Raw genomic sequence first — 27,287 nt, 5'->3', positions numbered from 1 at the left:
TGACAGAGAACTGTTGGGAGCTATCAACGCAGCCAGAGATTACCAAGGAAAGACACTGTTTATCTGATTCCAGCATGTTCAGGGACTGAGCTCGGCCGGTGAAGGAGCTTCCTAACAGCAATCTTAAGCTTCACGCACAAAGCCTTCCGTTTTGTTTGTTTTACCATTTTACAACCTCCACACATCATCTGGTCATCTAGTGGTCACGGACTGGAGTTCTAGCTTTTTGCTATAGGGTTTCATTTCCATGGATGATTTCACAGGCATCAGTAGTCTTATTTATGAAACTTGCCCATGTGTGTTTTTTTTTTTTTTTTTAAGTAGAAACAGAACAAACACTGCTCTTGAAATTTTTTTGTGCTCATAATCAAATTTTCATTGCATATGAAAAATGCAGAAACTGTTTTTTTTATGAGTCAGATTCTGAATGTCAACTGTGCATTAGCAAGTGGCTGACTTCACTGAGGTCTCACGACTCATATTCAGAGTTCTCGTCAGTGTTTTCGGGACCCGAGTCTAATTTTATTCCCTACTACCGCAAGAATCCACCGCTGCACATCAAAACGTCTTTAAAGTGATCAGCACTGTTCAAAGCCAGTTAGCTTTGACATGTTATTGGCTGAAGTCAGTGTAACCAAATAAGGCATTAAACTGCTAGGATGATCAAGGTCACCTGCTTTAGTCATACAAATGGGAGCGCACCGTAATTGGTTAATTTATATGTTGAATAACTGACAGACACTCCATGACAAAAGCTTATGTCTGAATAATAATAATAATAATAATCATCATCATCATCATCATCCCACCCAACATCAGTTTTGATGCCCATTATACCCAAACAATTCAATAAACTAAAAATGTGTCTCTCTAGAAAAACAGATTTTTATCTCAGTGGGACCTCCTTGTTAAATAAAGGTAAAATAAAATGGAAAAAAGGTCAAAAAATGTAAGTGCAAATAACAATCAGCTTCATATCAAACTGAGGAGAGGCTGCACAAAAGCTTTATATAGCCTGTTCATGAATAACAGTTTTCTACTGTACAGGTGGGAAAGGAAATCTCCAATATCAGCAGAAACCTGAACACCTTAGACCTACTGAATTTGGCAATCCCAGTTTGTTTGCTATAATTGCAGGCGTTTTGCGATAAGGATCAGGCTGCTCCCACAGAACCTTGTTCGATTTAGCCACATACAATGCCTGTGTGTGTGCCTTTTAATCCACTTTAATCCATGCTTTACACAGCTGTTCAAAGCGGCGTCGAGAATGAAGTCTTAATGCCTCCCTCCCTGTCACGGCAATCGCCCGGGCTACTACACGAATCCACGGTAACCGCTCTGAACCCAAGCGGCACTCCGGAACACTTGAACAGGACACGCCCGGGGCGCCTCTCTTCCCATAAGACGACGGATTTGTCCTGCGCTGGACTCAAAGGTAAGACTGGGGGCACTGACCGTAGAAGTACAGAGGTGCAGACGCTGCCTTGTCTCTGTGGGGCGAGTGGACCCCTTACCTTTATGCTGACGCAGAAGGGGTGGTAGCACTGGCCGCACTGAGCACAGGCCAGCAGCCTGCCCTCAGCACCCTGCCCGAAACTCCCGCAGACCACACACATGTCCTGGAAGAGACCAGCACAACCGGTCAGTCCCACGTACAAGTACAGAAGTACAGGACAGTTACATCTGAAGGGCAATTGAGACATGTTTTTGAATAATAACAAAAAGAGCAAAGCAGCATCAATTGCAATTATCACTGAACATGTGTATGCAACTCCAGCTTGATGTGTATTTTGATGTTTCATTCGTGCTACTTGATGAGAGTTGCCTATAGAGATTTAAGACGAGAACAGGATTAGCTGGTGTAAAGGTGAACAGTAATGGAGCCAGACGGCAGTTTATGGAATGAAAGGTTAAAAGATAAATGACTATTGCAAAAGGCAATTTCAAAGATGGCAAACGATGAATTCATTCAGCATTAAAAAATTTTATATTGAACCTTGCTGTTACCATGTGTGACTGTGTATTTGAGTACTTGCCATGTGAGCATCCCCATCAAATGTGACTGTAGGCTGAACATCACATGCTGAACACACAGACACACAGACATAGACACAGGCACAGACATACACACAGACACACAGACATACACACAGACATAGACACAGGCACAGACATACACACAGGCACAGACACAGACACACACACAGACACGCACGCACCTGTTTCAGAGTGAACGCGTCAGAGCTGGAGAACATGACGACGGTGTTGTGCATAGCGTTCTCCTCCTCTTCCTTCACTGGGTACGGGGTTTCCATGACACTGATCTGCGGAGACAAGCACAAACCCCCTGCATGAGTACAGACTTCCAGAAAAGGACCCCTGAATCTTCTCAACTAACGGTATCAGGACTAAATCCCTGCATTGCTCAATAATGCGTTTAGTAATGCTACACCATAATCATACAGGATAGGCTAAAACTCTGGTGCAACTAACCACCGTGTACTCAGTAACTGAATACTCACAGTATTAATAGGCAATAATGACAGTCATTAACCATGATAACTACTGAGAAGAAGAGTAAATGTATGCTTGTGTTTGTGTGGGACAGGGAAGCCTATTTTGTGGTCACGTACAGGATTGTATAGCAAGAGGACATGCCTGAGTGCTTGCACGTTCACATGTGGCTCACCTTGCACACAGCCATTAGGACCTAGACCTGACACCACTGCAATTCCAGCGGTCTGGTAAACGGATAGCGTTCAAAAGTTTGTGCTGCGTGACGGTCAAAGGTGGAACGTACCCCGGGAGCTACGATGGGGCTGATCCCGTTCTTCGGCTTGGAGCGGCCCCGCCCCCCTCGTCCAGAAAGGCCGGCCCCCCTGGGCCTCCTCTTTCCCGGGAAACCCGACCCCCGACCCTGTGGGCAAATGGGGGCACCTTAGTTTCAAGCCACAGACCAGGTATGACTCAAAACACAGGGCAGAGGAAGCCTCCTGACCACTGACGTCAATCACAATTCCATCCCAATCAATCCCTGTGATCTCATTGGCGGATTAACAGCCATTCTTTTAATATAACCCCACCACCATGCTTTGAGCTTCCCAGCCTTCTGTGCTTGTAAACTGACATTTTGCGATAATGTGCCCAAGTTAATAAGCGTCCATCAAAACAAACACTCCCGATAGGACGAAGTAATCCAGTTTTAGTCCCCATTAATTAAAGATGCTTTATAAACTTGATAAGCTTGTTTTTTTTTTGCGCATGCATAAGAAGCGCACACATTTAAGGTCTCAATTATTCATGACAAAGTTCTGGGGCATTTTGGGAGACGGTCTGATGTAACGAAGTCCCAAGGACCTTCCCTGGTAATTACTCAGACTTCTCTGAATGAGAAGATCTTTTTTTCTTCCCCTGCAACTTACTCAATTACTCAAGATACACTGGATACAGGTGTCCTGTACCAACACCAAAGGAAGTAATGGGCACAGATCCAATTTCATACAAGTGCTGGGAGGCCCATCAAAAGAAAAGGCGGTGAAGAAAAACAAATATTACAGAAACCCAAAAAAAAAGCCAGCTTTCCCATTTCATTTTATATTTTACAGTCACACATCATCATAATGGGACAATAATCAAGTCCTTTTACCTGCCTTTCTGGGGTACCTCATACTGCATATGATGCCAGCCTTTTGTAAAGATGCATCTGATAGCTACACCTTTTTCACTCGCCCTGGTGATTCAAACTCTCTAAAAGACCCAGGGATCAATCAAGCCCCTGAACAAAAGGCAGCCTGACAAAAGGACTGGCTCCCTCTTTGTCTGTCATATTCACATTCGTGGATTAAATGTTTTTTAGATACTTATCGGCTCATAAAAGACAAACAAAAGACATCCCACCCCCTGCAAACAATAGCTCCTTCCATTTTTTTTTTTCAACATGGAAGATGAATTAACCCTATAAATATAAATATGCCCATGGCTGTGTACATAATAGTGGAGGTGTGAGTCAGGTAGGGATGTTTAGGAGTACAACCCATGGAAAGTGTTCAGTTGGACATAATATGCACTCATAAATAGGCATCGACCCAGCATACTTGGTATGTCCAACCACAGACCTTATTACATCAAAATCATTCTAAGCTTCCAGCAACATAGAGCTGTGATACAACAATAAGGAAGCCTACTGATAATTTCATTCACAGAGATACAGTCTGTGCACTTTGAAAAGCTTCGTTTAACACATAAACCTCGAGCAAAAGCAGAGACTGAAGGGACAAAAAGATAACTGGGATTACAAAAGCAGGGACATTAATCAGGTTAGGTTGTATGTTTCATTATTAAGGTGTTTAGATGTATCACTCCCTTCTGGGTCACCACTGTGACAGTGGCAAGGTTTGGCACGGATGAAGACATCGAGCTGAGAATTCAGCACCACCCCCTACTCTGCAAACTCCTAAACACTAAGGCGCTGGCCACACCCAGCTAATTACCACTCTCCTCCGCAAGTGTGCTTGTTAGACGGGCGACATCATTGACTTCATTAGGCAGTGTCCTGGAAGGGGCTTTTCCCCCCACAGTCAAACTGGAAACCTGTATCTAATTTGTGTGAAAATTTCATAAAACCGGAGCTCATGAATTCATTCTTCAGAGCTTCACCTCACCTCCCACGGGGGCTTATGGTCAAGGCGAGACAACTGTGACATACAGGTAAAGAAACGATGACTAACGCAGGAGATGCAGGCAAAAGCTGGACCGAAGCACACGTGCAGATTTAGAGATTTGCATTAACAGAACATCACTCAAACCTGGCATTCATAATTACGAGTTCTGGGGCTAGTCTCATTTTATATTCATCCTGGGTGCAAAAAAAGCAGTTTCACACCCGAGGAAGGAAATTTAGTTAAAATGTCAAAGAACGTCTCCGACAAAAATGAGGTGCGAACAAAGGTAGATAAGCGATTGCCTACTTTACATCTAAGGAATGGCGTGAAAATGCATTCTTTTCCTTATTTACTTTCTCCCATACGACCAAAATGGAACAACACACGCAAGCCAGCCAAGTTCAATTCAATCAAAACAAGTAACAAGAGGGCCGATGTTTTCGATAATAATTGTAATTTCAGAACAGCATGGCACATTTGGCGAGACAGCGCTTTAAAACGCTGCCGTTTAAGGTTATTGGACCGCTGACAGGGCCCCTTTTGATGTTTCTCTGGCCATTTGAGATTCATTATGCTGTCAACCCTTTCCGCAGTGGCCAATCACAGCTGTCATGTCGCAGTCAGACTCCAAGGAATGGGCCAAATTCATTAAGGGGGGTGGGGGACGAGGGGGGGGGGGACAGGAAGTCAGGATTTTCAGCTGTGGAGTGGGTTTGCGAGGAGGAAATCCCCCCCGCCAGACTGTCGTTGACCTGGCCTGGCACTCGGCCAAGACGTGGGAGATTAGCGGCCCCAGGAATAACAGCGTAGTCAGCGCCTGCGGCTGACAGACGGCGGCCCTGTGTACCAACACGACCGCTTGCGCCGCGGAACACCTGGCCCAGGTCCTCCGGGCGGTCGCGCGCATGCAGAATGCTGCCCTCCACATGGTTGAGGCCCGTTCCAGTCACGACACAACAGAAACTATTCAGATACAACTTCATGTTATGCTGACCTTACACCGATGTACCAAAAGTCTAACTACCTTAAGTCATAACAGACCATTAAGAACACAGCTGTGTGGTCTGTGCCTTCGCAATTACATGAACCACCGCTCCCCATTAGCTAATTTGTGGTTGCTGTGTTCCAGGCATGTATTCATGTGCTTGCTCCTGAAGTAATTGCAAAATGGCTATGCCGCTGAGGTCAGCTTCATACAAAGCATTAAGTGCCGGTCGTTCATTTGACACATTGTATTACCACTCTGATGCTCCAGGCGGGCGCGGTCTGGGGGTGCCTCGTCTTGGGGGAGTCCCACCCCTCTGAGCGGTCCGGGGACCATGATGGCGAGCGGCCGCTGCCGTGGGCGCTCCGCGCTCCCTACGGCACAGCGGGCGGGAGAGAGGAGGGAGGGGGGGGGGACAAAATGCAGCAACGTAAAATGACAGCCAGCAGACAGGAAAAAAAAACCAAAACAAAACACAAAAACAAATGAACAAACAGACAGAAACAGCCAGACAGCTGAACGGCATTGGCTAGAATGGGACACTTAAAGGTTCGCATGAGACGAAATAATCATACACACAGAGAAAAAAAAACAAAAAACAAAACATATGCATATACAATACGAGCAATGGAACACCTGCATTCATGTTAAATTTGGAGCTATAGCCAGGCGTCCGATGGAAACAGATGGAGATGATTGCATGTTATGCGTGGAGGTGTTCATGCTGGCCGCGAGGTAGAGGAGCACTGTTTATTTGCATGCGCATGCATGCTCGGAGAGGAGCTTCTGTGGCTATGGAAATGAGGCAGGCGGAGGTTAGTGGCGTGGCGGTCTTCGTGTCGCGCCGAGCGTGGCTGTCATGCCATGCAAACTCGACCCGGCCTGTTAGTCAGCAGCGTTAGGGCTGATTAGCGTTGCAAATCAAGAGCCGACCACGCCGGCCACACGTTACGCCCTCCTCTGGAACTGGAGGACGTAAGAAAAATAAAGTTCTGCGCGGGTCATTTAACGCGATAATCTGAACCTAAGAGTTTAACTGGTGACAATTAAACAATTACTGTGGGCCAGAACATAAAGGCTACAGTTTTTCAAAGCCGTTTTATACTGAATAATATATAATAGCCAATGGTGCAACCTGTTCTCTTTTTAATGCACACATACTTGCCTCCAACGTTACGTGTCTAAAGTTAAGAGCTTAATAATGTTGTTGTAGCTGATAAAACAAACCCTGATAGCTAAACACCAACTGAAGGATTTTTTACACAATGATGTGGCCTTAGATGAACAGGACATACATGGGTGTGCAAAATGAATCGGTGCACAGCACAAATACATGACCACGGTAACTTAAGAGTGAGGGAACGGATGCAGTGTGCTCTGTATGACACAGACCCATTCCACGGTCTGGGTCACGGTCACCACAGGGGGAGCGAACAGGAATGGGTCCACTACCGATTCAATGCCGCGAACACATCACAGGGTACAGTGTGTACCCTGGGCAACAGAGCTGAAAGAAGTCTAAAACCCTGCAGGCTTGCAGAGGAGGAGCCAGTGACCCAAGTATCGGCAGGAATCTCACTGAGGACGCAGCCGACATGGCCAGAGGTTTTTCCTGCCTGAAAAGAGGGTCAATTAAGGCTTGCGAAAGCAAGTCCGAATCAGAATCTGCACCAGAATCTTAAGTGGCTCTGTGCTGACAAATTACAGACTCCAATTAAGCCCATCCGTACTACTCCAATCCCTGTGATGAATAATGTTCACCATCTGAGACAGGAGTAAGATCCTCTACTCTCTAATGGATGCCTGGCATTCAACTCACGTAAGTCATTAGAACAGTCAACACACCATTCAAACAATGCGTTCGGGTCCTGCAAATAGACAAAAGCTAAATCTATACACTGTACGAAGCATAATGAAATGGTAAACTGTAGTATCCTATCTTAGAGATAATAATTAATTCTGTCACAAAGGGACAGCCGAACTTCACTCGAGTGTCTTCCTCTTGCTTAAATACACTCGAAATGTGTTGCAATGGACACCACCAACATCTTCTCAAGTGCCGAAGAAATGCTGCATATTTGTGTTTTTTAGCACCAGCGGGGAAGCCAACCACATCATTGATAAGAGAGCCATTTGAAACCAGCCTTTAATAAACTGTAACCAGAACAGGCTCCGTATGATCAGTTCAGTCTGTCCGATTTATCATAGTTGTAGTGAAAGCATTTCAAATGATCCATCCTCGAGTCCAAAACTCTGAGTGTGATTCTGTTTGTCCCACCAAAAGAATAGTTTGAGGAAATGTGCTGGAATTATTTGAGTAAATCTACCATCAACTACATACCACATACCATGTACACTCATATACACACACACACACACACACACTCTCCCAGAAGTGGAAAATCCCAGCTCAACAGAGCTAGAGTTGCCCACCCATGAAATGAACATAACCAACTGGGAACATTCTCTAGAGATCCTGATGATGGGGAAACCAATACCATAATAAAAAAAATGACAGAAATAGTTTGCAGGTTTGATTCAGCAGCAAGCACAAACTTTAGAAGTCTCTCTCAAAGACTATAGTATGGTGTGCATCTCCACAGCATTCACTCAGGAGGCTATGTGGCCTCTTGTGGTTAGATCAAATGGATACTGAAGTTCTCTCAAACCAAATAAGACGACTCTGCGACACATTGTGTTTTTTTTTTTTTTACCGTACTCTATTCCCTTGGAAACAAACGAGTTTCACAAAGTGAAACTCTGCCAATTAAAAAAAAAAAAAAAAACTTGACAAAAACCAGAGCTCAGATTACAGTTTATGTTTTCATCCTTAATCCTTTCTAAATCTGGCCAGATGTCAAGTCTGATTTCCATTTCTGACAGCTTGGCTAACCTAAAAAAAACTAATAATAATAAAAAAGTTTCGGTGTAGCAACACTGGCAGTGCATTTAGGGACTTGGAATTCGCAAGTACAAGTTACATACTGAACAAAAAAAAAAAAAAAAAAAAAGGAGACTGAGGAGAACAGTTCCTCACAATGTGGCAGTGAAAATGAGGTCTGGGCCCCTTTGTGTCACGCTGTCAGAGGAGCGCTTACCCAAATTACACACCTCCAAAAAGAGCTCTTTATTTCTCCCTCCATCAAATCCTTGGCACTGGAGCTCAGCCCTGCTCTCTTTGGATATTCATAACACCATGAGACACTCTGAAAGTCTCGCCAGAACCTTTCCACACCAATTAATACGCACTCCGAGCTGAGACTAATTGATGTGACTCGACGCTAAGAAAAAAAAAAAAATCAAAGTGTCGTGCTCAGACTTCTGCTAAAATCAGACCTGGGAGTCACGGCTCTTCCCAAAGTTGAAGTTTCCGAAACTAGCCAGCCTACCTGTTTTGCTCGAGGCCTTCCCGGGGAGAACTTCCTCTTGGAGATGGCCGGCTTTCCCATGCCGATTTTAGGGGTCACGGGGATGAAGGTGGTTGAAGGCACGTTTCCGCCGCTTTCGCCCGCCCCGGGGGCGGCCTGGGGCGGGGCCGGCTCTTTGGCGGAGGCCCACGCCGGGAGGGGCGACGGGGCGGGCCTGGCCGAGCCTTCCGAGGACTCCTCGGGGGAGCGCTTCAGGGCTTTGTCCTCGGCCGGGGAGCTGAGGTCGGAGAAGCTGCGCTCGCTCGCCGGGGTGGTGTCCATCTCCAGCGCGGGGCTGTCCCCAGGGGCCGACGGGGCCTCCCCCGGCTCTGCTGGCACAGCCGCCAGATCCGCCTTCTCCTCCTCTTCCTCCTTTCGCTCCTCCTGCTCTGCCTGTGGCTCCGCCTCCGCCTCAGCCTCTTCCTCTAAAGGCGTGGCCTCCTGTTCCTCTGGGGCAGCCCCCTCGCCCGCTCCATCTGCCTCCACGGGCTCAGGGGGAGACACTTCCATGGGCTCCACCTCCTCCTCCACCACCGGAGGAGGCTCGGCGACCGGCTCTTTGGTTGGTGAGGGCGGCGTCTCCTCCGGCGACTCGGCCGCCTGCTTGATGTCCGCCGCCGCTGCCGCCTCCTCCTCACGCGGGGACTCTGCCGTTTCCTCCGCTGTTTCCTCCGCTGTTTCCTCCACCACTTCCGTTTCGACCGTCTCCGTGGCGGCTGGCTCCTCGACCACCTTCCTGTAGACCATGACCCGTGAGGGCGGGTCGGGCTGCTCGCCCGGGGCGACCGACTCTGGGGGGGACTCTGGGCTCTCCATCACCACGACCGTCGGCCGACTCTCCCGGCTAGGGGCCGTGCCTGAAAGAGAAGACCGCTCATTCAGCTCGGCTGTGATACCAATCTCAGAGCCCTCAAAACAAGCACAAACCCCAGCACATTACACCTCTTTTGGACAAACGTTACCAATTGTGTTCACAATGGTGGAGAAAAAAAAACAGGGAGGCAGCAGAGAACCTATAGGCGAAATCTAAAGAGTTCCACGTTTCTTTGTGTTGCAGCCGAAATTACAACACAGCATGACCTCAGTAACTGACTCGGAACAAGTTAAACATGTCTCAGTCAATACGATCTCTGCGGGAAAAAAAAAACTGGATCGACAAAATTCTTTCACTTGGCAAACTGACTCTTTTGTGCTTTTCCATTGTGTGCTTCTGCATACACCAGCGTATGCCCTCCTGTCTAAAAGAGGTCTCTCTGGGAACCGTTTGGACTGGACTGCAAGCGGCTGGGCCATACCTGTTGAGAATCCTCTGTGCCTGTCGATGACAGCGGCCTCATGGGATATGTGGTCCAGCAGGTACGCCTCTTCAATGGCATCATGTGCATAGGGCTCTGAGGAGAAGCAGAAAAGTAAAGATTATAAAGAACTGCACTCATGTACTGCAATGCCAATAAATGAATAAATGTTCAATAAATGAACACTTGCACAAATGACTGAATCTTTGGTTTCCAGCGGCAGTGGAAATAAAAATAACAAAAACAATAATTGTAACTTTATATGTGTGTATATACGTGTAATTTACATTAACGACTACATAACTGTATTTATCACTGCATATAATAACATATTTTCTTATATCCTAATAGTAACAATAATAATAATAGTAATGTTTACATTAATCTAAAACCAACATTATATTTAAATACAAAAAAAAATTAATTCACGTAGATTTTCTCTACAGATACCTAACAGAGCCTCCTTTTCACATTTCACATCCATTTACAGAGTAGCAATTCAGGTTAAATACGTTTAAGTACTTTGCTCAGGGGTACAATTGCTAACCAGGGAATCAACCCCAAAACCTCCAGGCTACATACAGCTTTATTTTTTGGATGTGGCACAATCAAATGTTAACAGGAATGGGTGAAAAAAAAACAACAACGATATTAAGCATTTCATTAAAATGTGCATTACAAAAACCAGCCCTCTGGGCAGAATGCCTGTGAAGTGGTGCTCTCTGCGGTGTGTCCCATTTGGACAACTCTTCTTCAGTTTTCAATCCAAACACCCAAATTTTTGACTGAGCCCCGTTGTGACGGTCCCCACCCCCCTGACACACTCCCGGCGGGGTCTTTGATGACGCTCTCTCATATGGAACCTTTCCAGCCACTGCAATCCCCGTAATTAAAAATAATAATGACTTTATCTGATATTTCCTCCAGGTACAGGCAACGATCCACCAAGCCTCAAAGGATTTCATAACTCAATATTAACCTACTAAATAAACATTTGCTTCTTACTATAAAACTTAATTACACATCATTCCCCCCCCCCCACTTACACAATATTCGCGAAAGATGAAACCTTGGCAAACACAGACATCACAGAACTACGCAGCAAGAAACTAAATTGGTCTTGAGATACCCGGACTCAAATGCATTTTTTCTGAGGCAAAAAATAAGATTCATAACTACAGGAGGATTTGATGGTTTACGGCATAATACAACGTACAGAGCTATACTGTGGACCTTTTTCGGTTTCTTGGCATTAAATGCTGGGTAATTCGCTGATTGATCAGTTTCAGTAATAAAGAAATTTAACATTTCCTGATGTACAAACGGAATTGTTCTGTGAACATGTTGTTAGTGTTACACTGTAATTATCACTGTCTTCAGTTCCTGATATGGAACTTTATTTGTTGAGGAACAATTCATAAAAAACCTTAATTGCAACGGACTCATCAAAAGTATTTAGCTATGAGCTGCCACTGGCCAAATGCATAGCACTCTATTATGGGGCTGCAGTGTAGCATAGTGGTAAGGAGCAGGGCTCGCAACTGAAAGGTTGCAGGATCGATTCCACACTGGGGAACCGCTGCTGTACCCTTGACCACAACTGCCTCAGTAAATGTCTATCTGTATAAATGGATAACGTAAAAATTGTTACCTATGTAAGTCGTTCTAGATTTAAAGCATCTGCTAAACGACAATAATGTAATGTAACAACGTATTATGCCTGGATACCAAAACTAACTGCACACCCTTTCCCGGGGGTTGGGGGGACGGGTACCCAACTATTTGTTGAACAGACAAGTGTGGTCTCCAGCACAGTGGCACAGATTTGGCTGGGCCTCTCTGCCTGTTCATTTTAAACCCATCACTTCACCAACTCAGCTCCCAGAATGCTTTGCTCTCCAAGTCTCGCCTCCTCCCCTTCTCTGTAGCCCTGCTCGCATGTGCAGAGCAGAGCAGCACAATGCCTCAGGCACTGGAGTGTGTGTGTGCGTGTGTGCGTGTGCGTGTGTGTGCGTGTGTGTGCGTGTGTGTGCGTGTGTGTGCGTGTGTGCGCGTGTGTGCGCGTGCGTGTGCGTGTGTGTGTAGGGGGGGCAGGGGGGGGTTTACCATGACAACACGCTTTTCATAGCGCTCCCGGTAGACGGAGGAGCGATGGCTTCTGGGAGAAGCACAACCGCACCGGGCTGGAAGTGGAAAAACCGGAGGGCCCTGCTTTCCCCACCGATCGAGCCATGCTCCTCAAAGGTGTCGCTCATCACTGCGGCCGTCCCGTTAATCCCATTACATCACATTGTTGTCATTTAGCAGATGCTCTGATCCAGAGCGATTTACAATTACAGAGGTTACACTTTTTACATGTTATCCGTTTATACAGTTGGATATTTACTGAGGCAACTGTGGGTCTAAGTACCTTGCCCAAGGATACAGCAAGGATACAGGCAGGGAATCAAACCGGCAACCTTTTGGTCACAAGCCCTGCACCTTATCACTCTGTGACACTGCCGCCCACAAGAATACCATGAGAAAAACAGACACCGTGACAGATCCGCTCCATCAAAAATAAAGTGAAACCGACCAGAGGGATGACCACTATGTTGATCTAGGAGAGCTTCCAGGCATCTGGTTTTAGCTCAACCAGAGCACTTCCAGATGTACAGGTAACACATAGATAAGACAAAAGCTTTTGACACATGTGCAGGTCCACCAATCTGTCCATGCAACTGGACTTTCTCATTTGTTGCTAATGTACATCTTGGATTGAATCAAATTCACAATGCTTGTTCCTCGTTGATGAATATCTGCTCTCTACAGTTGCACAGGGCTGGCTGTTTTTCAAATTGATGCCCCCTCGTTAATCTCATGCTTCACCAATAGCCTGGTACCGCAGGTAAATCCACAAAGACCAGATCTTCCCTGGAGGTTTGAGAGTCACGCTGAACAGAGATAAGGCACTGATTTCTAAACCAATGTGTACCAGACTACCCCTTTGCTTATCATGGCTGGGCTTCAAACACGAATCAGGTGCTTTCTGCAATCCTTGCAATTGACTGCACAAGCAAGGCAGCCTACATCCCACAACAATACCCTGACAGAATTACACAGCCAGGAGTATATTATGCCCCTCCTGGACTGTAAGATAAATGACCGCTGATGACCGGGATGATGTGGTCAACGGTAGGACAAGCCGACACGGCAGCAGGTCATGGCCCAGGATGTCCCCTCCATCTGACGACGGGAAGAGAGCGGTTGCATGATCCCTTGGGGTAGAGGGGATCCACTTCACGTCTGCATGAGGAGAAGGAGAATGCCCTGGAGGAGACTGAGGCATGCAGCAGGAGGAGTCTGATCTCTCTCTGCCTGTATCTCGTTCTTTCTCTGTCTCGCTCTCCCTCTGTATTCTCACCGTCTCTCTGTATGTGGTTCCCTCTCCGTATCTCATTCTCTCTGTATCTTTCCTCTTCTCTCTGTATCCCTCTCCCTCTCTCTTTCTCTCCCTCCTTCCCTCTCCTTCCCTGCCTCTCTCTCCCTCCCTCGTGGCAGAGCTCTCTTGCGGCCATCCAGGCTACAGCTGGGCTCCACTGGGGGAGGAAGGGGACCCGCCTCCTCCTTTGTATCTGCCCAAGCTAAAACACAATACTCTCGCCCAGCTACTGCATGCCAGCGGCAGTGGAATTTTATTTTATTCAGGACTATCAATCTTCCTGATGGAACTATTTGACTGCACTTTTTCATCTGAGGCGAGGCCACATCTTGGACGGTACGGTATTCGTAACGCTGGTTCTCGGTCAGCGAACGTCAGCGCTTCGCTGTGTAAGCGGAGGCTACGTCTGGATGTTTTTCGGGAACCGATATTCACGTTCGCATTGGCTCAGTAGGCGGGGCCCAGGAGGACCAGATCTCCCTGCATCGTGCACGTTTGCCATGTAAATGGCGGTAAATGTGGAAATGCGTTTGGGACGACCGATTACCCCGATCGCTGCTGAAACGTTAGAACAACATCAGAAGAACGTCCGTGCATGCAGGCTGCGGGGGGAGGCTCAGGGTGCTCAGTGAAGAGCCCCTCTCTCTGCCTTGGGTCCTCAGGGTTGCACATCTGCACACATGAGGAACACAGACCACAAGGCATGCTGGGAAATCCAGGAAGAGGTGAGCAGTGGAGGCTTGTGGTACATGCACTGTCCTGTCACATCTGGAGGCACAGTGGAAGTGCAGGACCTCACAATGACACGAGAGGGACCACAGAGACTGTGCTTCAGTCCCAGGGTTTCAGCAAAAGAAGATGACTTCTCAGTGGAGAGCCAAAGGTGGGGGAAGGGGAAGGAGGAGAGGTGCGTACTGCACCCGTTTCGAGAGAATAACCACGACGTGCCCGCAGGATTAACGAGTATGTACATTTTTAGGCTTCTCTCACTTGCGAGGAAGTCCAATAACCCAGGAAGGGGAGTGTTTTGAACCACAGCTGGGGGCACTGTGGCCTTCTGTGAAGCCCCAACAGGACTGATCTACTCTGCCGCAGAACTACCCAACAAATTAGCCTGTAATCTCAGTTCAAATACCACACGCAGTTTCATATGCTACATCAGTTGGTTTCATATGGCGCAATTCACACTTGCACACCTCGCAGCTTACTGGTCTCATGCAAATCCAACGGTGGCTTGGAGTTTCAAGATGCCTCATATATGCTAACTAGAGCTGGGGTCGATACCATTTCAGTTCATTCAAATCCTGGATTGAACTGAATTTCAATTAATAAAACTGAAAAATTTATTTTCCATGAAGATTTTTCAATTCATGAATTGAATTACTGAATTACAACAAATTTCCTGAGTTGGCAGAAATATAATGGAATTGACCCCCCCCCCCCCCACCAGCTCTGGTGCTAACAGTCTGTTTCTGAAATAGTTTCTGTTCAATGGTGAATGAGCCCAAGCAGTTGCCAGGCTACGCTATGCGGACTAAAGTAAATTTGATGGGCAGAGGCAATTGAGTCCATGGCGCATGTAATCCCTAGCTCTCACATTATAAGACAGAAAACAAAACAAAAAAGCGCACATCGAGTACCTTGGGCAACGGATTGCCATTTCACATTTCAGAGAAAACGAGAGAGACAAAGCAACACAAATAAGAACAAGGGAAAGACAGACAAAGAGCAGAACAGAAAGCTACTGGGAGAGTGACGGTGAAAGGGGGAAGGAGGAAAAAGAGGAAGACGGACAAAAAGAGAGAAAAAGAAAGACTGAGAGGAAGTGTGAGAGTCTGGGAAAGATGGAGTGAAGCAGAGAGAGAGAGCAAGGGGAATCCAGAGAGAGACAGAGGAAAGCAGAATGAGAGAGTGAGAGAGCAAGCACAAGGCAAAAAGAGAGACATTAAGACAGAGTGAGTGAGAGAGAGAGATAGAGAGAGAGTGTGTGTGTGTGTGTGTGTGTGTGTGTGTCTGAGAGAGTGTGTGTGAGAGAGTGTGTGTGAGAGAGTGTGTGTGAGAGAGAGAGAGAGAGAGAGAGAGAGAAAGAGAGAAAAATCTCCGTGATGAGCCTGGTCAGTTGCAGGACAGTGGTCGCGGGGCTTATGAGCACATTAACACTGAGTAAGATGCCATCCTGCCTTCTACCTCAGGGCTGACATATTGCCCAACTGTCCAACAACTCCCACGTCTGACTGTACCTCACCTACAACGTCCCACAGTCCCACAGTCCCACAGTCACAACATTCTCCAGTTTCCACGTCCCATGTCCCCTTGTCCCGATGTCTTAAAGTCCCTCTCTCCCACTGTCCCACTGTAACAACCTCCCACAAGATTCCTACATCCCACATTCCCCGCCTCACAATGTCCAACAACCCCACTGACCCAAAGCTCCACTACGCCACATCAGACTGACACCTTCACCCGTGTACAGACGGAGGCTCATGGTCTCTCTCCCCACCTCCTGGAGCAGCGGCGATGATGGAAGTTCTTTAAACAGCCATTATCCTGCGCCGGGCCACAGCTATCAGGTCTCGGGTCTGCTGTGAGCACCGCCACCGGGCCCGAGGCTCCGCGGATCGATACGGGACCATTTGTCTCGGCTGGCAGGCCGGGGAGATTACTCCCAGCATGCCGAGCTTCTCATCTGAAGGTTCGGTGTGCCCTCGTTATCGACTCTGGCCTCCGCGGTAAGGGTGTAAATTTGCGCTCGGCGCAGTTAAGGAAGGGAAAGATTTTTTTTTCTTTTTTTAATGCAAGACAGCATTTCCCTTTTATTGACTCAGGCTAGGGATGTTGAAGGCACATAATATAGCTGTCTAAATGCAGCTAGCCTGATGCAGTTTTACAGGAGTACCCCTACTGAATTTGTGTTTCATATTTTGCTGTTAAAATCTAACATAAAACTAGTGTTTACAGATGGTGGCTTGCTACAGAGTGATGCAGCTGGCAGCATCACGGAGTGGAAATCATGTTCGTTAAAATATACACAAATGAAATGTGTAGGTTGGATTGTTTTGACAGGTTTTCTTCTGTGTCACAAATGACTTGGGCAGCCAAAACCAGAACAGGCACTGAAACTTTCATAAAATGCTACACATGAAACTGAAAACTCATGCTAGGAATCAACACTCGGGCAAGGCGAGGTACTTCTGAAAATTCTCATTCAACACAGAGTCATTTAAAGTCTGTGAGTGTGTGAGTGGCAGTGTGTGTGTGTGCGTGCGTGCACTTTCGTGTATGTTTATGTGTGTGGCTGTGCATCTGTTTGTGGGTGTCTGTTGCTTGCGTATGTGCGTGTGCATGCGTGTGTGCGTTAGCAACAGGTGGGATTCTCTGACGCGATTAGCGCATTCCCTCCTGCGGGTACGGCAGACAATGCAGACATGGCTTCCTCTTCCACACACTGTGCATCTGGCTGCGGTTCGGCGCAAGGCCTCTGCCAGACAGGCCCCAAAAAGGAGGCCTGCACCAGGGCCAGAGCCTCCTCTCTCTCTGGCCCTTCATCATTCTATTTTCTGAGTCTATACCTGGCGCATACAAAGGGCTCCCCCGCTTGAGGAATAGTGGATGTGGGAGGTGGGGGGGGGGGGGGGGGTGGATGTGGCAGCTTTGGAGAACACAAAATCACTTCTCCCCCGTTCATCTACGGACGGGCCAGAGAAGTGTCCGTTTTCATTTAATCAGTTACAAAGGAAACTGATTTGCTTTGGGATTTTTCGCGACGGGCCACCATCTGGCTCTGCGCGCGGAGAGAGACCCAAATTAAAGCGTTCGCTTTTTCAGCGAGGAATGGCCGAGATTCAGAGAGCGTTTTTTTTTTTTTTTTTTTTGGGCCGCGTCCCAACGCCGGGGACCGTTTCTTGATCTCCTGAAATGAACGCCACGCTAAAAAGAAAAAAAGAAAAAAAAAACATCAAACGGCTGAGCGCCGGCGCAATCTCGATCTCATTCTCAGGCGACACCATTAAAACAAAGCCCCACACGCTGACAAAGCCTCTGTCTGCCCATCCAAACAGCTAAATTACCCAGGGGAAAAGTGCCACTGGTTATTACAAACCTTAAAGAAGCTGGCGCCACATCTAAGACTTCTGTCACATGGAGCCGCCAAGGCCTAGCTCGCGTTCGCACATCCTGCCCCGAGATAAGCGGTGCTACGGATGAATTTACACACAATCTGTATAGGTTAGCCCACCGTCTCCGTTCGCCAGGTAGAAAATCCAGGAAAGTCAATTAAAAGTAAAGAGGGGTGGGAAGTTGATTTTGGTTGTGTGCAGTGTCAGAGAGCTAGGTTACCTTAAGCATGGTGTTTCACAGCTTATGTCAATACTCAAGTGTATTTTGCCTCTACTTCTCTTATGTTTTCCGCTTTACGCATCCCGCTGTTTGGTATCGGCATTGGAATGTTGTTGCCTCTTGCCACGGCAACCGCTGCACTCATCTTGGAGCGTGCGGTGCGGTGAATGCGATCCTCTGATGCACTCACACTCCGATGTGACGGTTTCATCTGCAAACCACCATGAGCTACGCCAATTAGAGCACGGGCGCGGCCTCGCTGACATCATCCGAGCAACCCGCAGGAGACTGATGAGTCACAGTGCGCCTAAGAGCTGCGAGATGAGCGCCCCCTGCCGAAAAACCCATCCCTATCCCTGGCAGAACAAAGCCAACCGGTTCAGCCCCAGTGAGCTTGTGGTCACTATTGGCTGATGACACTGAGATCGAACACAAGCCACGGAGCTCAGGTTGCACCCAAAGCAAGGGCCTTAATCACTGAGCTACTCGAGAACCCTTAAATATTGAAGTATCAAAGGTACGCATGTCATCCTGAATAAGGCTTTCTGCTAAGCAAATACGTATAGAAATATTAAGTCACAAACACTTTCGGACCAAGTGGTTTTTCTGCTCGCACTATCCAGACGGTTACTCTACTCCACTAAACCATTCCCTTTCGCTTCAGAAATAATGACAACATACCAAATGAGCAGGGCCCACAGCTGCCACAGCATGTAAACTGGAAAAAAAACAAAAAAAACTGTGGAAAACTTACTGTGGAAGGACAGGTGGAGAACCGCCTGGCTGAAAAACGGTGAAAAGCGAACAGCTCAGACGTTACACGCGTTTGCGTTCCGCCCCGGGCTCTCGCCCTGTCCTCCCCTTTCATTTCTCCCTTCTGTTCGGCATTAACGGCTTAAAGGCGACGCCACTTTCACAGAACCGCATCGCGGGGCCTCGGCCCGCGTATCCAAGCTGTTATCTCTGCACGGAGACAGCCAGCGGGGCTCTTTTGTCTGGCTTTAAGTCGCTGAGCAAACAAGCGGCTCCCTGCGTGAGCCCAGATAGCGCTGGCCCCGACAGACCGTGCTGGCGAGATACGGAGTCAGCGGCGGCGACCCGGGCCTACCTGATGCGGGGCCGTGCTCCGGCAGCTCCTCCTCCGGCACGCGGGCCTCCTCGCTCTCCAGCTCCAGTTGCCTGCAGTCGGCGCAGACGTACTCCTCTCTGACCTGGAGGTCTGCATCCCCCCCGGCCTGCCGCTCGCAGTCGAGGTGGAGCCACCTGAACGAAAAACAAAGGGAGGGGGGCAGCCAGTCAGCGAGAGGTCACCTCCACCAACCAATCACCGCCTGGGCTTTCAAACCAGGGTTAGAACTCACCTTCAGAGAATCTCAGAGTTTACCGCTGGTTATCAGTATGATATCAGCATGACTATTTTTTTTAAAGCTAGAACTGTGTTTTGAAAAACGTTGAGAAAATCTCTGCATTTTTTGTTAAAGGTGTGCTGTGGGGGTGGGGGGTTGCTTTTGTCTTTGCTCCCGCACCCCCCACCTGCCCGTTTTCAGACACAACACCTGCGCATCAAAGCCTCCATTACCATGGAAATGCCAGATTGGTACTGTGAGGCAGCCAACTGCGCAGATAACAGGACAACAGAATGGGGAACTAATGAAATGATACAGACACCCTTTCTTAAGTTCTGTGAATGTGATGAAGTAAAACTTGGACTAAAAAAAAAAAAAAACATCAGCGACAAGATCAAAACAAGGCTGTACGGTGATGTATTATGATTCTGCTGCAGATTTGAGTTTCATGGCTGGAGTGTCAAATTAGAAAGATTCGCTGGAAAATCAGATACAGCTGGAAGTCACTGGATTTTATTAACAAAGAGAATGGAATTAAGCAGACAAAAATTAAACCTATGAGAATACATTTTTGATATATTTAGCCCCAGATGAATGATCTAATGAAGGTAACCAGATCAGGGAACCATGGTAACTGCAGGGAATATTTACAAGGACGTCTCTGAGCTAACTGCATAAACACAAGTTCAATCGCGGCCAAATACGCAGGTTGCGTGAATCTCGTTTTCCTAGAAATTGCTCGCTTCTATTGAGTAATATAATTCCAGTGCTCCGATCCAATATATATTGCTTTCACTTAACTGACAATGATTCAGGCAGCCCAAAATGGGCCTATGTGAGGCCAAAATGTTCATAAACTCAACACTGCATTACTGTGACATCACATAGAGACAAAGGGAATCCTAATCGTATTAATCAAATTACGAACACACACAGAAGTACAAAAATGACTAAAATGCATGAATTACACACATATATGCATAGTGTGTATATATTCAAAAAGCTGTGATTTGTTCATTTCTTCTGCTCATTTCTTCATATTTTAATGAAAAGCAGGCTGTGCCTTTTACCCAGCTTATCAACGCTGATCAGATCAATGAAACTGAATATGTCAAGTACATTATGTTCAATAAGATGCCAGTGTACCAGCCAAAAGAGAGATTTTGTAAATTTTTTTTTTTAATTTCTTACATCAATCACAGTGGCTGCATTCAGGGCTCGCCGGAGATGTGGGGAGTGAGGGGGTGACGCTGCGCAGGTGTGCGCACCCGTACCTTTTGCAGATGTGACAGGACAGCAGGTCCCTCTGGGCGTCGGGGATCAGGGGTCCCCTGCAGAGCACGCAGGAGGCGACGGAGTCCTGCTGCTGGGAGCAGCCGTCACACAGCAGACAGCTGTGGTGCCACTGGCCGCTGGTCCGAGAGCCGCACTGGACGCAGACCCGGCAGTTCTGCAGCGGGGATGGACGAGACAGAGTCACTTTCTCACATACGCACGCGCACGCACACGCACACACCCGCACCCACACCCACACCCACACACCCACACACACACACTCTCACGCACACTCTCACGCACACACTCACATACGCGCTCACACACACACACACACACACACACACGCACGCACACACGCACACTCTCACACGCACACACTCACATACGCGCTCACACACACACACACACACGCACACACACACGCACACATTCACGCGCACACACACGCGCACACACACGCGCACACACTCGCGCACACTCACGCGCACACTCACGCGCACACTCACGCGCACACTCACGCGCACACTCACGCACACACACACGCACACGCTCACATACGCGCTCACACACACACACACACACACACACACACTCACGCACACATTCACGCACACATTCACGCACACTCTCACGCGCACACACACACTCGCGCGCACACACACTCACGCACTTGCATGTGTGTGGGCACACATGGTATACAGGCACATGTGCATACATGTACACACACGTACAACAGACAACAATGTGACTCCACATCCACAAGCACCAGTTTCAACTAAAAAATCTGCACTCTATAATCATATAATACACGCATTCGCAAGCACACACGCACAAACACAGTAATTAATTATTCTTCTGTACCAGCATACAGATGCCGCATCACAACAAGCCTCATTTTCCAGGAGTCTATGAAAGAGACCAAACCTTGACTGCGAAAAGCACCACTCCAAGAACGGCAGACAGACCTGACCGAGCAGTGACCAGACACACCACCCTGCTGTGAGCACCGCGCAGAGAACCGAACACACAGTGATCACACACTGTACTGCTCTAAGAGCTGAACGCAGAACCGAACACACAGTGATCACACACTGTACTGCTCTAAGAGCTAAACGCAGAACCGAACACACAGTGATCACACACTGTACTGCTCTAAGAGCTAAACGCAGAACCGAACACACAGTGATCACACACTGTACTGCTCTAAGAGCTGAACGCAGAACCGAACACACAGTGATCACACACTGTACTGCTCTAAGAGCTGAACGCAGAACCGAACACACAGTGATCACACACTGTACTGCTCTAAGAGCTGAACGCAGAACCGAACACACAGTGATCACACACTGTACTGCTCTAAGAGCTAAACGCAGAACTGAACACACACTGATCACACACTGTACTGCTCTAAGAGCTAAACGCAGAACTGAACACAGTGATCACACACTGTACTGCTCTAAGAGCTGAACGCAGAACCGAACACACAGTGATCACACACTGTACTACTCTAAGAGCTGAACGCAGAACTGAACACACAGTGATCACACACTGTACTGCTCTAAGAGCTAAACGCAGAACCGAATACACAGTGATCACACACTGTACTGCTCTAAGAGCTAAACGCAGAACTGAACACACAGTGATCACACACTGTACTACTCTAAGAGCTGAACGCAGAACTGAACACACAGTGATCACACACTGTACTGCTCTAAGAGCTAAACGCAGAACTGAACACAGTGATCACACACTGTACTGCTCTAAGAGCTAAACGCAGAACTGAACATGCAGTGATCAAACACACTGTACTGCTCTAAGAGCTAAACGCAGAACTGAACATGCAGTGATCAAACACACTGCTCTAAGAACTGCACACAGAAATGAACGTGTGTAGTGACTGCACACAGCACAGCTCATGTAGTGCAAGGCCATTACATTACATTACATTACAGACACTCTTATCCAGAGCGACTTACATTGGGTACAGTGTTTTTACAATGTCATCCGTTCATACAGCTGGATGTTTACCGAGGCAATTGTGGGTTAAGTACCTTGCCCAAGGGTACAGCAGCAGTGGCCCAGAGGAGAATCGAACTGGCAACCTTTCGGTTATAAGTCCGGCTCCTTAACCACTATGCTACACTGCCGTCCAGGCCATGAGAGGCAGCCTTCTCCCACAGCTGTAGAGCAGCTCAAGGCCTCACATGCGAAGGACGGAGGCAGGGCCTTTGTGGGCCCTCGGGACGAGCCAGGAGGCGGCCCGGTCTGGCACACGGCGGACACAAGACACCTCCTGACAGCTCTGGCTGCCACCCAACCGCCACTCACGTCAGGCTGAGCCGGGCTGGAGCGCGTCAGGCCGGTCACGATAAGCAGCACACAGAGCTCCGGAGGTTAGCGGGGGTTACGGGGGGGTCTGCGCCCGCTACTGGCTGAGATAACCGAGTTTGCGTTGGCAGCGGCGGATGTGTTCACAGACGGGGAGGAAAGGAGGGGATTAATGAGGGGGTAACGGGCAGCCAGCTGATGATCACAGGCTGTAATCGGACACTGGCCTTCCACTCATTGACATCTGCTCTGCTCTGTACTCCTGTCCCCGTATCCTGTCCCCCTGTCTTTCTGTCATTACATTACATTATTGTCATTTAGCAGGCGCTCTTATCCCAAACAACTTACATAGGCTACAATTTTTATCTACCCGTTTTTACTGCTGGGTATTTACTGAAACAATTCTGGGTTAGGTACCCTGCCCAAGGATACAGCAGTAGTGTCCCAGTGGAGAATCAAACCAGGTACCTTTCAGTAATGAGCCCTGCTCCTTAACACTACACCACACTGCCACCCCATATGCCACACTGCCTCCTGCCTCTCGTCCCCTTGCACGAGAAAACATGCAATAACCCGTTATTATGCAAGTCACGTCTGACATGTGAAATTACTACCGAAGCACAAACCACCGGGAGGAATTTGAACTTGCAGTCTTAATCACGGTGCGCAAGATGTTCCAGGGCTTCAGCGTTTGCCCCGACCCCAGCGGAGGGCCTTGCAGGGGAGCTGCAGGCTCCAGTCAGCTGCACGCAGGCCGCACGCATGACGTACAGGAAACGGAGAGGCCCTCTCTGAATCAGGCAGGATCTGTGCGTCCCTGCGGTTTCCACAGACACCCGACACCGCACGGGTCTGCTTCTCAACACAGGCAGCCAGCGGCCTACCTACGGGAAACTGCCTCAGCAGATCTCCGAGCGCGGGCGTCGTTCTTCACATCTCATCTACCCCGAACGCCCCCCCCCCCCGCAATCCCCCCCGAGAACCCCAGCCCCCCCCTCCCCGGTCAATCCCACGCGTCACGCAGCACCAAGGCCTGAGAGCGCTCCACTCAGATCGAAACCGCGGGTACGAGCCACTCAGTTACCACATGTGAGAGAGGGGCCCCCCGCTCCACCCGGGCCTCCAGCTGTGCGCCAGCCGAGCCCAGTCATAGCTTCCTCTTGCGGGTTGGCCTCTGGCGGCAGCTACGCCAGGCTGCTGAGTTTACATCGAAACCACCCGCAGTCAGCGATGGCGCGGTCAACCGTCGATGCAAGGGTTCAGGAGGCCCGGCGCGACCGCAGTAAACGACAGCTGACGAATGACACATTACCGACACGGGTGACACAGAGGGGAGAGAAGGCAGCAGGCTCCGGAGGCTGGGAGCGAAGCGCACGGCGGCATGACGTCTCTCGCACACTGTCGCAGACACTGCCATTTTCTAAGGGGTTCTGGCCTTATTTTTAATCACTGTCAACTTCAAATACAAATGACCCCAAACTCGCCAACGGCAACCGAACAGACAAACGTCTCAAACGGTTATATTACCACAGTTTCAGATCCCTGCAGCAACAGTAAAAACCGTACCCCTTGTGTGGCAAAACAAACAGAAACATAAGGTGTTCAAACAATAGCAATTGCACTACCAAAATAAATGAAAAGAGCAGCACTGACCTTGCAGTGAAGACATATTAATGGATTATGTGTGTGGCAGAGCTTAAATCTTCTTCTATGGCACCCAAACATAAGCCACAAAACATGCAAGTGAAATGCCACTGGCCTGCATTCAGGTTTAGCATTCAGTGCCACCCAGACTGCAGCGTACTTCACGCCGCCAAAGTGCTCTAATACAAAATCGTGTGAACGCTGCGAGCACAGTTCAAGTTCCTCCCTTGTGCTGTTTGGACAACAGCGCTGTCCGTATTCCAAATGGTAGAATGTTTACCAAAGGGTTACAGAGGAAAAGAACGGGGGGGGACCTGCTCTATAAAGACAAAACAAACTCTCCAGTTCCATCTCTCAAATTTCTATTCGGCTCAGCTTTAAAAACACACACACACGCACGCACACCCGCACACACACATACGCACACACACCCACCCACACTCGCACACACACTCGTGCTCGCACTCACACGCACACGCGCGCACACACATACGCACACACACACACCCACACTCGCACACACACTCGCACTCACACGCACACGCGCGCACGCGGGCGAGGCCTTTCGCTGGGCTTTGGAGCGGAACATCTTGGCAGCGGCGCCGCGCTTGTTCTGCTGCCCGGTTCTGCTGTAGACCAGGGACGGGAGATGAAAGCTCGGCTGGGCCGCAGCGGTGCCCACAGACAGGGCAGGAGAAACAAACACCTCGGCAGCGCTCGGCTCTGGGGCCTAGCTCTCCCCCTCCCTAAACCGCCCCACACCAGAGCGGTCTCCAGACACCGGGGGGGGGGGGGGGGGCTGAGGAGGGGTGAGACAGTACCACTCACCAGGAGTAAAATCATTTAAACAGACAGAGCTCTTTACACCCAAAAAAGAAGAAATATTTATCGACCCTGAGAGATTTCAGCCCACTCATCACCTCTGACGCATGAGGCGCGGCACTCGCCCACGCTCTCTCCCTCTCCCTCTCCCTCTCTCTCTCGCTCTCCCCACTGCTCCGACTCGCCGTGCTGGATGCAGGGATCACGCTTCAGCTCGTGGGCACGGCCGAAGGCGCCCCAAGGCTCGCCGCACGTGCCCGTTACCGCTACCCGCCGATCGTTTCCCGCTTAGGATTTCTACAGCTCTCGCTCAAATACAAGTTCACTCATCAAGTGGAGCGGCGATCGATGCTTCTGAGCTTTTCAGCCCGCGGTGCTGATGTTAGAAGCCAGTTCTCAATCCAGTCAGTAAAGAGAGACTTTGTGCTGTGATGTCACGTACCTTACACCTCCAGCCGTTGGTCGGAAGGGAGTCCATCGCGGGCTGCAGGCAGAAGGTGTGGTAGCCTTTGTCGCAAGTGTCACACACCAGCATCTTGCTGTCTTCTCCAGGGTTTCTGAAACAATCAAAGGAAAACAGGTTCAGTCCTCAACTGGCTTGAAGATAAGGTGGCCCACTGGCGATAATGGTGACCTGCCACCACACTTCTCCAAGTGACAGCAGGTGTCAGCAACCCAGTATAACCTCATTTTGTAATCAAATAACAAAGTTTATACATTCTAGATCACGGGGACAACAACCCTCATCTACCATCAAATGAACTGAATTTAAGCTGACAGAATGATTTCCTCTGAGAGTAGCCATTAAAAAGGCAGTTTTTGTCCATGCCATCACCTCACATTAATTTCAGGGATAGCATATTCCTTTTTAGCAGCAGACAGTGGTTTGATGCCTCCTTTTCATTAACTACCATGATCTTAAAATTGGAATCATAACTCCTCCATCCCTTGGACACTTGCCCGGCTTTTGATCCTTTTATTTTTTTGGTCACTGTAGGTGGGCTTAGCGCTGGACAACACGGCTGCTAAATGCACTCTATCCACTTGTGAGATTTAAGCCATGGCGCAACCTTTGGTTCCTTAGCATTAGCGTTAGCACTAATTTTGCTCTGGAAATATTGGCCAAGCTGCATTTTTAAAACTCTATATGGACTTGTCATATTTATTTGGACCAATACAGTAACTGATCACTTCTGAATAGTAATTTTGCAGCTGTTAATTCTAAGGGCACTCTGAAAGCAGCATGGATCAATACCAAACACAGTTTCACTTATTAAACCTTTAATATAAGTGGTATCAATCGTATAGGCTTCTATGCTGCGTGCTAGAAAGGTATCTAATATAACGTAAAGCTTCTATTAAACGCAGCCTCTAAAAGAGTGCCACCTCCTTTTACTCTGCCTGAGTTTTGGACAGCCCAGAGGCCGCAGATTAATGGACTGGTAACTCCTCTGTCGGAGCTGAGAGAGCGCCGACATCAATCAAGGCCGCCACAGCATTTCGCGCCGATGCAAATTCATGCTAAATGAGGGCGTAATTCGATACTCGAGCCTGCGGAGTGCCGTTAAGCGCGTTATCCTCCAAGCCCGTTCGGCCATTACCGCGTTCCCTGCTTCAGGCCCAAACTGCGCCGAGGTACAGCGTCTACAGCCTATGGTGCCCACTTCCAACTCATCTACATCCAGCGTCACACTCCAGGCCCGCTTCAATCTAACCACAACACGCTGCACGAAATCTAATTTCTCACACAACAGAATGAGTTCAG

At 48.5% G+C, this 27,287-nt stretch overlaps 1 protein-coding gene across 2 annotated transcripts in view; it reads right to left on the bottom strand.

The window, feature by feature from the left end:
- LOC118771234 (histone-lysine N-methyltransferase 2C-like) overlaps positions 1-27,287 on the bottom strand; it is a 103,799-nt gene that overhangs the window by 41,161 nt on the left and 35,351 nt on the right. The window contains exons 10-18 of one of the 2 annotated variants that reach the window (XM_036519167.1): positions 25,965-26,079; positions 20,725-20,900; positions 19,213-19,367; positions 10,349-10,444; positions 9,036-9,910; positions 5,901-6,020; positions 2,801-2,917; positions 2,220-2,324; positions 1,515-1,619 (exon numbers count right to left, since the gene is read on the bottom strand). In XM_036519167.1, the coding sequence (XP_036375060.1) occupies positions 1,515-1,619; positions 2,220-2,324; positions 2,801-2,917; positions 5,901-6,020; positions 9,036-9,910; positions 10,349-10,444; positions 19,213-19,367; positions 20,725-20,900; positions 25,965-26,079 (1,864 nt within the window). The remainder of the gene's footprint in view (positions 1-1,514; positions 1,620-2,219; positions 2,325-2,800; positions 2,918-5,900; positions 6,021-9,035; positions 9,911-10,348; positions 10,445-19,212; positions 19,368-20,724; positions 20,901-25,964; positions 26,080-27,287) is intronic. The other variant, XM_036519168.1, reaches the window with a different exon arrangement.

Source organism: Megalops cyprinoides, chromosome 24, assembly GCF_013368585.1.
Source record: "Megalops cyprinoides isolate fMegCyp1 chromosome 24, fMegCyp1.pri, whole genome shotgun sequence".
Lineage (NCBI taxonomy): Eukaryota > Metazoa > Chordata > Actinopteri > Elopiformes > Megalopidae > Megalops > Megalops cyprinoides.
This window is presented reverse-complemented; position numbering and strand designations above follow the sequence as displayed.